Source organism: Microtus oregoni, unplaced genomic scaffold (genome assembly GCF_018167655.1).
Source record: "Microtus oregoni isolate MIOR12 unplaced genomic scaffold, Mior012 000063F_ref0000156, whole genome shotgun sequence".
NCBI lineage: Eukaryota > Metazoa > Chordata > Mammalia > Rodentia > Cricetidae > Microtus > Microtus oregoni.
The window spans coordinates 7,039,512-7,052,444 of NW_024543873.1; the positions used below are offsets into that span (position 1 = coordinate 7,039,512).

A 12,933-nucleotide genomic window follows, 5' to 3' on the forward strand; every position below is an offset into this window, starting at 1 on the left:
CAGTTTCTAGAAAAGGCAACTTAGAGTTAGGAAAGAAGAGAGTAAATGAAGACAAAGTCAGAATGATTCAGCCAATAAATAGTTTAATGAGAACCAAGGTCTATAACATACATAGCAGGACCTGTGCTGGTCGCCTTCTGCTGTAACCTGTCTGGGGATAACCAACTGCATTTAACCCACATTTGAAAAGAAGGCCCTTTTGAATGTCACCCATCAGTATCCATCTTCACAGAAGACACCAATCTGGGGTCACACTCTCAATGTGAATACTTCCTCTTAGGGAAGAGGTAACACAGATGCATAAACAACCTTAAGTCATCCTACTACTCTTCAATAAGAGGACCCTCGGGAGACCACTGGTTCTGTAAACACACACGTCTTTGTCAAAATACATTAGGAACACAAAGGAGAACAGTAGAAAGGGCGGTAGTGTTGGGTCCATGGATTTTTCAGTTCTTAGATCTGAAGCCTCTTGAGCTGCTCGTATGTAATAAAAAACTGAAAAGTGAGTCATGGAAGATTTCTGAGTTGACACTGAAAGTTAAACCCATTTTGAAAATTGTACATTGCATTTTCTTAAATTAATGTACTTAGACTAAAGGGGGTTTCCTTCAAAGACTTTTCTATTTAAACTGGATTTTAAAAAATATTTATTTACTTATTTATTTAATATACAATATTCTGTCTACATGTATGCCTGCAGGCCAGAAGAGGGCACCAGACCTCATTACAAATGGTTGTGAGCCACCATGTGGTTGCTGGGAATTGAACTCAGGACCTTTGGAAGAGCAGGTAATGCTCTTAACCACTGAGCCATCTTTCCAGCCCTTCAAAGACTTTTCTTAAGATGAGATGTGTTGGGCCACGCAGTGGTAGCACACACCTTTAATCCTAGCACTTGGAAGGCAGAGGCAGGCAGATCTCTGTGAGTTCAAGACCAGCCTGGTCTACAGAGTGAGTTCCAGGACAGATAGGACTCTTACACAGAGAAGCCCTGTCCTGAAAAATCAGGAAAAAAAGATAAGATGTGTTGATTGCCTACTATTTTCCATTATGATCAATGGTACTGAGCAATGAAAATGAATTATAATATAGTTATAGTTTTCAAAAGCAAACAGAACAAACACAACACAATACAAAACCCAATTCCAAAGAGAGAAAGAGATGTACTCTCTGTTCAGTCTACAGATTCCAGAAGGGTGGGGAATTACTTTTCAACCCTGCCAAGCTCACAAGTACACAAAGTATCCAGTGCATGGCTCTACCCATACAAGGCACTAAAGCACGGCTGAAGGAGAGAAAGGCACCCACGATAATAGAGTCCTACTTGGCTGTGGTTTTGTTCACTCTACCAATGCTTTGTGTCCTGCTGGCATTTTCTAGCTATTTGGGTCTCACAGTTAAGAACTCTAGACCACAAAAGCATGGAGTTTCCAGTGAGCATCTTCTATCAGTGTCACTAAATTTTGTTTTATTAGATTTATTTGCTTACTTATTTATGTATTTGCTGGGGAGGACATGTGCCTGCCAGAGTGTGTGCATGAAGTTCACAGGACAACTGGCTGTGCTTGATATTTTGTTGTATTACATTTATTTGGTTATTTGTTTGTTTGTTTGTTTGCTGGGGAAGGTATGTACCTGCCACAGTGTGTGTGTGTGTGTGTGTGTGTGTGTGTGTGTGTGTGTGTGTGTGTGTATGTATGTATGTATGTGTGTGTATGTGTGTTTAGAGTTCAGAGGACAACTTACAGGAGCAAATTCTCTCCTTTCACCGTAAGTCCCGGAGATTAAACTCAGGTCACCAGGTATGGAGGTGAGCACCTTTACACACTGAGCCATCTTAGACATTTTGATTTAAAGAGGAACATCTGGCACATCTTTTCTGTCCCTTTAAGTATATGTATTTGCCTCCAAGGGAAAGTTATTTCTCTACTTGGTTCCATTCACACTGGTCTCCAATGGGATGCTTGAGTTTCTTACTTTTCTATAAAGGATTTAATAATCAAAATTATCTTCCCATAACCTAGAAATACCTGGGACTTTGAAGGACTGGCTTGTATTCTCAGTTTCTAAAAGGATACAATGATGTTCCAGGGTCCAAGTCGAAGCCAGTTTGGCCAAAATCCTTTATAGAGGGCAAAAAAACCCTCATGTTTCCACATCTGAGGTAAAGACATAACGGAAAATAGTGAATTTCCTTTTTTTTTATTACATTTGACAACCATTTTCCATGCCCACTCCCAGAAACTTTGGCTACTATGAATGGTCTCTTTTCCGAAGATATACTTCATAGTCTAAATAATTTGAATCTAAATGCATCAAACCATTATTCAATATTTATTTCTTGAGCACCCCACATATACAACACATACTTCTTAACTCTGGGAATATAACCATAAGTAAGAGCTGGGCATGGCAGTACATGCCTATAATCTTAGCACTCTGGAAGCAGAGAAAGTAAATCAGGAGTTCAATGCTATCCTTAGCTATACAGTGAATTTGAGACTAGCCTTGGTCTCTACATGAGACCCTGTCTCAAAACACCCTAATTAAATGTAGTGGGTCACAAACAAATAAAAACAATGAGAAATAGGAGTTGTTGGGTATTAGAAGGGAATTTTGAGGGAGCGGGACAGAAATAAGAGAGGATAATGCAAGATAATCGATTCAAGTACATTATATGAACATGTGAAATGAAATTGTGAGAAATAGTAACTTCCCAGGCAGTATGTCTGCAGTAACTAGAAATAGCTACATAAAGTGACGGCACACCTAAAGGACCCTATCCTTGTCATCCATGTCCTTGTGCAGCTCTCACATCATATCAGGACTGTTGAACAGAGCAGAAATTAACACTGCTAGATTATAAAAAAACATTTGATAGATAATGAGGTGTCTATTGCCTCCTCTCTTGAATTATTCACTCTGATGGAGACCAGCTGTCATACTATGAAACGAGGCCTACATCATAGGGAGCTGAAGCATTTAACTAACATCAATGAGTCACCTTTGAAGGAGATATGCTAGCCCCACTCAAGCCTTGATGATGGCTGAAGTCTTGGTTGACGTACGGCCTCTTAAGAGGTCTCACTCTCGAATCATTCAACAAGGCTGCTTCTTAATTCCTGATCCCCCAAAACTGGAAAAGAATACTGTACTTTTAAGACACTGAGTTTTAGAGTAATTTGCTATACAGCTATACATAGCTTATACAATCTGTGCCTCTACTGAATGTATACTCTATTGTGGTAAGCAAATACACACATCGTTTCGATAGATAGATAGATGATGGATAGATGGACAGATATTGGTAGATATTATATTGATACATATTGTATCCAGAAATGATAAAAGGGATGAAGAAAACCAAGGAAAGAAATAAGGACTTGAGAAAGTCACTTTCCTTCTCTGACTCTGTTTTCTACTTTTAAAGTTACTGTGACTCCACGGGATATTTCAGGTGAGTGTTTGGAGGACTATGGGTGACGAACAACATGAACTGCTGTGTATTGTGGTGCCCTGACTTACATAGCAGGGGGTCTCTATATGCACCAAATGGTCTCAAGAACTAGATGACTGACTTAAGGCCAAAAGCTGATGCCATATGCTGAATTCTGCCAAAAAGTAGTTTATATAATAGACAAATATCTATAAAGTAATGGCAATATGTCGGGTGTTTTGTCCGATACTGAAAAATGTTGTTCTGCCTTTCAGTGGTGAAATGAATTTTAGCACTGTTTTGAGAAATGAACACATTTTAATAAGATAATAATATGAGAAGCCAGATTTAAAAGTATCTCTTTTCTCATCCTGCAAATTAAGAACCTAGAAATAAGTGTCTTTATTAATCACTTGGGGATGGGAAAGACAAATAATAACATAGTAATAATACTATTGATAGACAGTCATAAATAATATGCTTCTACCAATGGACCTCCAGCAAATACTGAAACACTCAATCCAAAATTCATGTTTTAATTTTGAAAATTATCCAAAATAAAGTTGAGATGCAGATAACCTAAAAACATATAATTAAATGACAAGAGACCTCAGAGATTATCCAATTATCATTATCTCAATTATCACACTAAAATCCTAATTGGTTTAAGATCTCCACCTACCAACTAAAATCAACTTTTAAGAATTATAAATCAGACTATACGACAATCCTACTTCAAAGTTCTCAGGTGGCTTTCATTCTAATTCTAAATGCTTTGTAGCGACCTCTAGGATCCTACATGATTTAGACTATGTCCCTGTCTGCAAATTCACTTCCTATGACTTCTTCTTTGCTTACTGTACTCAGCCACACAATCCTTATTTTTAACTCTAATAAAGTCAAACTCATTTCAACTCAGGCCTTTTATAATCTGTTCTTTATTTATGAAATGGTTTTCTCAAGATTTGCGTGTGGTCACCTCCTTCCCATCATCCAAATTATCAAAAAAAAAAACCCAGATTTTATAGGGGACATGGTTTTTGATGCTTAGTTTGATGTGTATGAGGAAGAACTCATAGTATTTGGAGATATTAGGCTTAAATTGGTAGAATTCTGTGGTTATAGGGAAGCGTTCTTAGGATCATTAACATACAGATAGGTATATAACCAGAGAAGGTTTACAACATCTGGTCACCAAATCCAGACCCGGGAAGTCATCTTCGACACACCCTCTTCCCCACACATCTCCATATCATCTCAACAAAACTCTATTATTCCAATTATTCTCAATGATTAAATTCTTCTAACTAAATTATTCCTAATTCTGTCCCATCTTCTACATTCCCAGTCACACTGAGGCTCAGGCCTTCATCATTTCTCACTCAGATCACTACATAAAACTTTTAATCAACATTCTTATCTCCAACTCAATGGCTCTTTAAGTCAACTAGGTTAGAACCTTGCTGGAAATATAAATTCTCAGGTCCCATTTCTGACATGCTGAATTAATTCAGTTAATTCTAAAACATGTTAAACAGAGAAGACCTAGTCACTGTCCCACCCTCATCCCCTTAAATTAGTGGTCTTCAAACTTGGATGAACACACAACCACCTGTGAAATTCTAAAACTCTTAATAACCCAGGTTCTGAGTTGACTGATCTAAGAAAAACATGGGAGCTGTGAAATTAATGAGTGATTCCAATGTGTACCCAAGATTGAGACCCACTATCTTAGATACTATTTCCACAAAGACAGAGTGACGTACTTAAAATACAAATGGGACCTGTTTAAAGCTCTCAGTATTTCTAAGCATCTCAATATAATCCACTCAACCTATAGTTACTGATATCAGGAAAGTATCAAGCGTATTAGTTAAGAATGCTTCCTTAAGCCAAAAAGTCTGAGTTTATTGCAGCACGCCTATTTGCTAACTGTAAAATTCTAAAGAAGGTGATCCTTCAGTGCCAAAATATCTATCTCATGGGATAATGAGGAGAATGAAGTGACTGAATGCATGTAAATCTCATTAGAACAGCTCCTGTCATACAACAAAGCATTCAGCAAATGTGAGTTATTTAAAATTCTCAAGTATGGGCCATAATTTCCTACCATAGCGTTCTAGGTTTTATCAGTTATTATGCTATATTTATTATCTATTTGTAACTGTCAGTACTTTAGTAATACCTATAATTCCCTTTAGCTATTAAAATAGTACCTCATAAATAACAAATATATGTTCATTGAAACTGATAACAGCAGAAAAATCATATGGTCCCTTCACATTTTATCCCTGAATTGTTTTTTATAGTAATAATGTAACCAATACTTTTGTAAACATTTATGATATCCAACCCCAACAGAAATACTCAAGGCAGAATGTGATCAACAGAACAACCTGGAACCTAACCCAAGTATTGGGTTTTGAAGCTTCTTAAGTACCAGGACTTCTACTATGGAGTCTCTCCTTATTTGAGGTTGGAAAGCATGGGATATAGTAATCCTATTAAAATTTTTATTTTATGTATAGGTGTTTTGTCTGCATGCATCTCATGCAACATGTGCATGCAGTGCCTATGAAGGCCAGAAAAGGGTGTTAGATCCCCTGGCATTATAGACAGTTGTGATGTATCATGTAGGTGCTGGGACTTGAACACAAGGCCTTTGGAAGAGTAACCAGTACTCTTAAGTGCTGAGCTACCTCTCCAGCTTCCTAATTAAAAAAATAGAATTTCATACACCAGTACTCATTTATATCATTTCCATCCCTCTTGCTCCCCTTTTAACTTCCCCTTCCATGACCTGGGATATATTAAATATTGATAGTAATAATTCTACACAATGCTATTATATGTATTACTATATGTATACATATATGTATTATATGTATCCTGTATTTTCAAGCATTCAAATTGGAATAACATTAAGAAGCACTATGCATTAGCAAATTTTCTGGGAGTGGTTATTTGCCTTTGGATGATTCTCAGAGGCTACTAAAAAATACACCTAATGGTTGCTTAATGTTCAGAATATGTAGCAAGAAGAATAAAATGTTCTCAAACATCAAAGAAAACAGAAACCGTAGCCCAAACCCACAGTGCACATACCTTTAAAATACCATCCAAAGTACCCTTGTAGAGGTCCACATGTCCCACTATTGCCCTCTGATTCATCATTCGTGTTCTCACCACGTCAACCGGGTTAGATGCCAGAGCCCCAGCCAAACCACAGGTAAAGCTAGAACTAAAAGTGACAACTAATTTAAGAAGATTATCCATACTTCAATCACTTGTCCACTGAAACAGAATTTAGGCTAAATGCAAAAGCTCTAATAACTCAGATCCATTAGCTAAAACCTGATAGTCCTTCATTATACAGAGAAAGAAAATCCTTTCTAATGAAAGGCTGTCCCTTCACATGGATTGCCCTTGGAAGGGGAAATAGATGGGATCTCCTGAGTAAACTATGGGCAGGGAAGGGGGTGCTAAAGGGAAGGGGATGGGGCATGAGAACATGAGGGGATGGGATTGTCAAGTTGGGGGAGGGGTGGGGTGGAAGAGCAAGGAAAGAGATATCTCAATAGAGGGCTCCATTATGGGGGAAACTGGATGCTATGGAAATTCCCAGGAGTCCACAAGGATGATTACAGAGAAGACTCCTAGCAATAGTGGACAGAGTGCCTAAACTGGCCTTCCCCTGTAATCAGATTGATGACTACCGTCATCCAGTAACTGATGGAAGCAGAGCAGAGTTCCACATTCAAGCACCAGACCAAGCACCAGTCCAGTCAAAGAGAGGGAGGAGGGATTATATGAGCAAGGGGGTCAAGGTCATGATGGAAAAACACAGACAGATAGCTGACCTAAACTTGCAGGAGCTCAGACTGACAGCTGGGGATCTTGCATGGTACCGAACCAGGCTCTCTGTAGGTGGGCGACAGTTTTGCAGCCTGGTCTGTTTGTGGGACCCCGACAGTATGACCAGGACCTACCCCTAGTGTATGAGCTGGCTTTTTGGAGCCCATTCCAAACGGTAGGATGCCTTGCTCAGCCTTGATGTGGCCGGGGGGGGGGAGGAGGGGTAGGACAGGAGACACTTGGTCCTGCCTCAATTGAATGTGCCAGGCTTTGATGACTCCCCATGGGAGGCCTTACCCTCCTGAGGAGTGGATGGGGGTGGGCTTGGGAGAGAGGGAGGAGGGGGGAAGGGGATCTGTGGCTGGTATGTAAACTAAATAAAATGAAATAAAATGTCATACTGAAACACATAATCTTCTAAAATGAATATATACTAATTAAATAATGAGAAATGTAAATAATAGGAAATGTCACAATAAAACCCACTATTTTATATAATTAATACAGAGCAATAAATTTAAAAGTATCAAATATTCAGAAGGCTTGAAGTATTGGTGACAGGAGACAAGTATTAAGGCCGTGAATATCAGTTATAAATCTACCTGAGGACATCAGTAAAAGAGGCTTTTTATGTTCAAGCTGCTGAATCTGGAGAATGAATTAAACACTGCTCACTTACACAAAGTGTGTTAAAATGGTGTCTCCCAGCATTCCTGACAGTATCAGGTGCTTCTTGGTAATATCATAAACTGGCAACTCTACTCCCACCACGATGGCAGCACGCTGAGCAGTTGGGACCATGCCCTACAAAACCAAGGTGATATCAGACACCTGAGAAATACTGAGAGTGATATATATCTTAAAGTGAACAAAAATGAGTCGATGATGGAAATTGCCAGAAAAATAAACTCTGAAATGTATAGTTCATTCTGTCAAATAAGTGACTAATGCTGGGATGTTTCTAATTCCCAGTCCACATGCTGTACTACAAATAAAAGCATTCATAACTTCTAATGCACAAGAGACAAAAAAATTGATAAAATATGTTAAGATAAACTTCACCATAATTAAAAACTTGCAATTTAAAAGATATCATGAAGTGAGTGAGAGAATAACCCACACAAAGGAGAAATACTTGAAAATCATAAAGAATTCAGTCATTAGAAAAATGTACATCAAAACCACAATGATAGTCAGGCAGTGGTGGTGTGTGCCTTTAATCCCACACATGGGAGGCAGAGGTGGGTAGATCTCTAAATTTGAGGCCAGTCTGGTCTACAGAGTGAGTTCTGGGATAGCCAGGGCTACAAAGAGAAACCCTGTAGGAAAAAAACCACTCACAGTGACATGCCATTTCACACCTCCTGGGATGACTGTAGTCTTTTTTTTCTTTTTTTCGTAAAATAGGAAGTCTTGGTAAAGGTGTGAGGAAACTGGAGCCCTTACCACTGCTAATAAGTGGATACAATGGAGCGCCAGCATGGCAAACAATTTGTCATCTCCTCAAAGCATTAAACAGAAAATTACCAGATGACCTAGCAATTCCATTCATAGATATACACCCAAAAGAAATGAAGGAACATTTTCTTTTGTTGTTTTTGTTTTCCAAGATGGGGTTTCTCTGTGTGACCCTGGCTGTCCTGGAACTCACTCTGTAGATCAGGCTGGCCTCAAACTCACAGAGATCCGCCTGCCTCTGCTTTCCAAGTGCTGGGATTAAAGGTGTGCACTGCCACCGCCCGGCCTGAAAACTCATTTACATGCAAAAATGTACATAGCAATGTTCATAGCAATAGCTAGCATATTATTGAAAAACACAAAATAATACAAATGTTCATTATCTAATGAATAGATAAATAAAAAATATAGCATATGCCCAAAATGGAATTGCTATTTGGCCATAAAAAGAAGTGATATTCTGGGACTCAGGGCTTGGCTCAGTGACAGAATATTTGCTTCGAAAGAGAGGAGAGAAGGAAGGAGAGTGTGCATATCTACTCCCTGAAGACTGGCATCATACAATTCCACTTGGATGAAATATGTGAAGTAAGCAAGAAGAGTAGTGGCTCTATAGAGTTCTGAGGATTACCACTGATGGGAATGACTATTAAATGGTAGGGAGTTTCTTTTTGGTAGTGAAATTTCCTCAACTTAGACAATAGTGATGGTGGCATAAATCTATGAAACCACCTGATAGAACTGTATATTTTAAAGATAAAAATTTTTGGAATATGTGAATTTTCCTAAGAAAGCATTTAGGACAAAATACAATGATAAAGGAAAAGGCACTGAAGAGGGCAGAGTTCAGTGGTACAATGGCAAGTCAGATATCTCCATCCATAGGACTCCCAAATTAATGAGTCAGGGCAACAATGGGGAGCCTGTATGATGAGGACAGAAAGAGAACATGAGGAATCAAGAAAGAGGTGAAAAGACAGGCAGAAAGACACAGAAATACAGAGAAGTGAAGCAAAGAGACCAAAGGAACAGTTCGCAGCTCTAGTACCATCAAGAGGGTGGGAAATTAACAAGCAGTAACCACACATAAGCAGTAGAGTCCAGGCAGCCCAAGTAGCAGCTAAGTGGCAGTCCTGCGAGCCTTAAATCAAACATGGAGATTTGGGTTGACACTGAGTGTTCCTGGATGGCAGGCTAACATGGGAGAGGCAGTCCACTGCATCACTCCCCAAATGCTGGGGTGTAATAATCAGGTACCATCTTGAGAGGGGGCCTGTTGTTTGACTGAGCTATTCTACAGAACTGAAAAATGGGAAATCACAAGCTCAGGAATAGGGATACCTAAGACACCTAGAGATACCCTGTCACGGTGTCTGGATGGAAGATGCCCATCAGAAGAAGCCACATAGAGAGCAAATTAGACACAGACATACTGAATTTTAAGTGGAAGGAAGTGTGAGGCATGGAGGATGAGGATGGAATCTGCTCCCATCCTCCACAGTAAGCAGTGAGTCCTGTCACCCATGGATTACATCAGAGGCTGAAAACTCTAAGCTCTTACAGAGGACCTGAGTTCAGTTCCTAGCACCTACATCAGGTAGATGACAACTACCTGCCTTCCAATTCCAGAGGGATCCCCCTACCTCTACTTTGATGTGGTGAGTCCTCTCTGTGTGCTGTGATTGCCACTGATGAATAAAGAGGCTGCCTTGGCCTGTTGATAGGGCAGAACTTAGGTAGGCATGGAAGACAGAACTGAATGCTGGGAGAGAGAAGGGCAGAGTCAGGGAGATGCCGTGGATCTGCCACTGGAGATAGACGAGCTTTGCCAGTAAGCCACTACCACACGGCGATACACAGATTAATAGAAACGTGTTAAATTAAGATGTAAGAGTTAGCCAATAAGAAGCTAGAGCGAATGGGCCAAACAGTAATTTAATTAATACAGTTTCTGTGTGGTTATTTTGGGGCAAAGCTAGCCAGGTGGCCGGGACGAACAAGCAGACCCTCCTCCTACACTACTTTAACCTCCAAAGGCATCTGCACTCACGAATACATACCAATACATAAATATAAACAAGTATACATAATTAAAATAATAGAAAATATTTTAAAAATAAATAATTATGAATCCTTAGGAAAGAATAAATTTTGATAGAGCATGTAAATAAGAATTAGGAGAGAAGAATCAAACACCATTAACTTTTGAAATGAGGTAATGACTAAGATAAAGAAGGGACAGATGAGTATATATGTTTGCAATAACAATATTTTTTGAGACAAGGTTTCTCTGTGGCTTTGGAGCCTGTCCTGGAATTAGCTCTTGTAGACCAGGCTGGCCTCAAACTCACAGAGATCCGCCTGTCTCTGCCTCCTGAGTGCTGGGATTAAAGGCGTGCGCCACCACCAACCCAGCTGCAATAACAATCTTAAATGCAAATGGTATTTAGTCACTACTTTAAAAGCCAGACTGGCTATAAGAAATTAAAAGAATAACAACACTCAAGTCCTAATTGTTTGTTATCTGTAAATGACTTGCCTCACTAATAAAGACATACTGAGACTAAATGAAAAGTAACAAAAAATGAAATTCAAACAAAGAGAATCTAAAAGCAAACAGAATTAGCTATTCCCATAGGTGACAAAGCTGATTTCAAAACAAAATTATTAAGAAAAACTAAAGACGGTCCCTGAATGGGGTTATGGCTTAATAGTACACTATTTGTCTGGCATATGCAAGGCTCAGAGTTCAATCTCTAGCAAAGATAATAAAAAGATGTTTATCACACATTAATAAATAGAATAATCAACCAAAAAGCATAACAACTGTAGATATACATGCACCAAATATTGGTATAGCCAATTTCATAAAACAAACACGGCCAACATAAAGTTACAAGTAAGTACAGATACAATCATAATGAGTGACTTCAGTAACTCATTGCTACCACCAGATTTTATCTGGGCAAAATAGTAAAGAAACCAGTTAAACAACAATACAGATAAAATCGACAAAATAGACATACTCATCTACAGAATATCTTCCCAATGGCTGTATAACACAAATTCTTCTCAGTAGCCCACAGAACTTTCTACAAAATACATCATATTTTAGGCCTTTAGAAAAAGTTTAAGGGGGCCAGACATGGTAACACCACCTTTAAATCACAGCACTCGGGAGGCAGAGGCAGGCAGATCTCTTAAGTTCAAGACCAACCTCGTCTACATAGCAGGTTGCAAGCCAGCCAGGGTTATATAGTTAGAGTCCTATCTCAATTACAAACAAACAAACAAAATATCCTATGGAGCTAAAGATGGCTCAGCAGTTCAGAGTACTGGCTGCTCTTCAACAGGATTAGGTTCAATTCCATCAACTATGTGGCAACTCACAAGAATGTGTAACTCCAGTCCCAAGTATCCAATACCCTTGCCTGGTGTCTGCAGGCACCAGGCACTATGTGGCAAATAGACACACGTGCAGGGAAAATATCCATACAAATAAATATAGTTTTTTTTTATTTTAGTAGGGGCTGGAGAGATGGTTCAGTGGCTAAGAGCGTGCACTGCTGTTGCAGAGGACCTGAGTTCGATTCCCAGCACCCATGTCAGGTGGGTCAAAACTGCCTGTAACTCTAGTTCCAGGACATCCATTAGTACAGCTTCCAAGAGCACCTGCAAACACACACAGATACAAACAATTCAAAAATAGTAAAACTAATTTTTTTAAGTAAGGGGCTGGGTAAATGGCTCAATCAGTGAATTGTTTGTTATACAAGCATGAGGACCTGAATTCAACTCTCAAAATCCACTTTTTTTTAAAAAAAAAGAGGGGTGTGGTGATGCACACTTGTAATCTCAGTATTGAGGAGGAAGAGAGAAAACTCCCTCCAGTGAGGGGCCTGGTCTCAAAATAATGAAGTAGACAAAAGAATGACAGCCAAAGTGATTATTCTCTGTCATCCACAAAACACTTACACACACCACACACACACACACACACACACACACACACACACACACAAGATATTAAAGCAGAAAGGGGATAATCTGTGACAACGAAGGGAATTAGATGCAAGTACATACAACAGGGATGAACATAATCAAAGCATGCCATATGCATATATGAAAATGTCAGCACAAAACACCTTTTCTATAAGATACACTGACAAAATTTTTTTAAA

At 39.1% G+C, this 12,933-nt stretch overlaps 1 protein-coding gene across 1 annotated transcript in view; it reads right to left on the reverse strand.

The window, feature by feature from the left end:
- Positions 1–375: 375 nt before the first annotated feature.
- LOC121439879 (brain mitochondrial carrier protein 1-like) overlaps positions 376–12,933 on the reverse strand; it is a 39,429-nt gene continuing 26,871 nt past the window's right edge. Inside the window, 4 exon segments of the mRNA XM_041640495.1 lie at positions 376–498; positions 2,082–2,162; positions 6,545–6,680; positions 7,974–8,098. Coding sequence (XP_041496429.1) covers positions 457–498; positions 2,082–2,162; positions 6,545–6,680; positions 7,974–8,098 — 384 coding nt within the window. The 3' untranslated portion in view covers positions 376–456.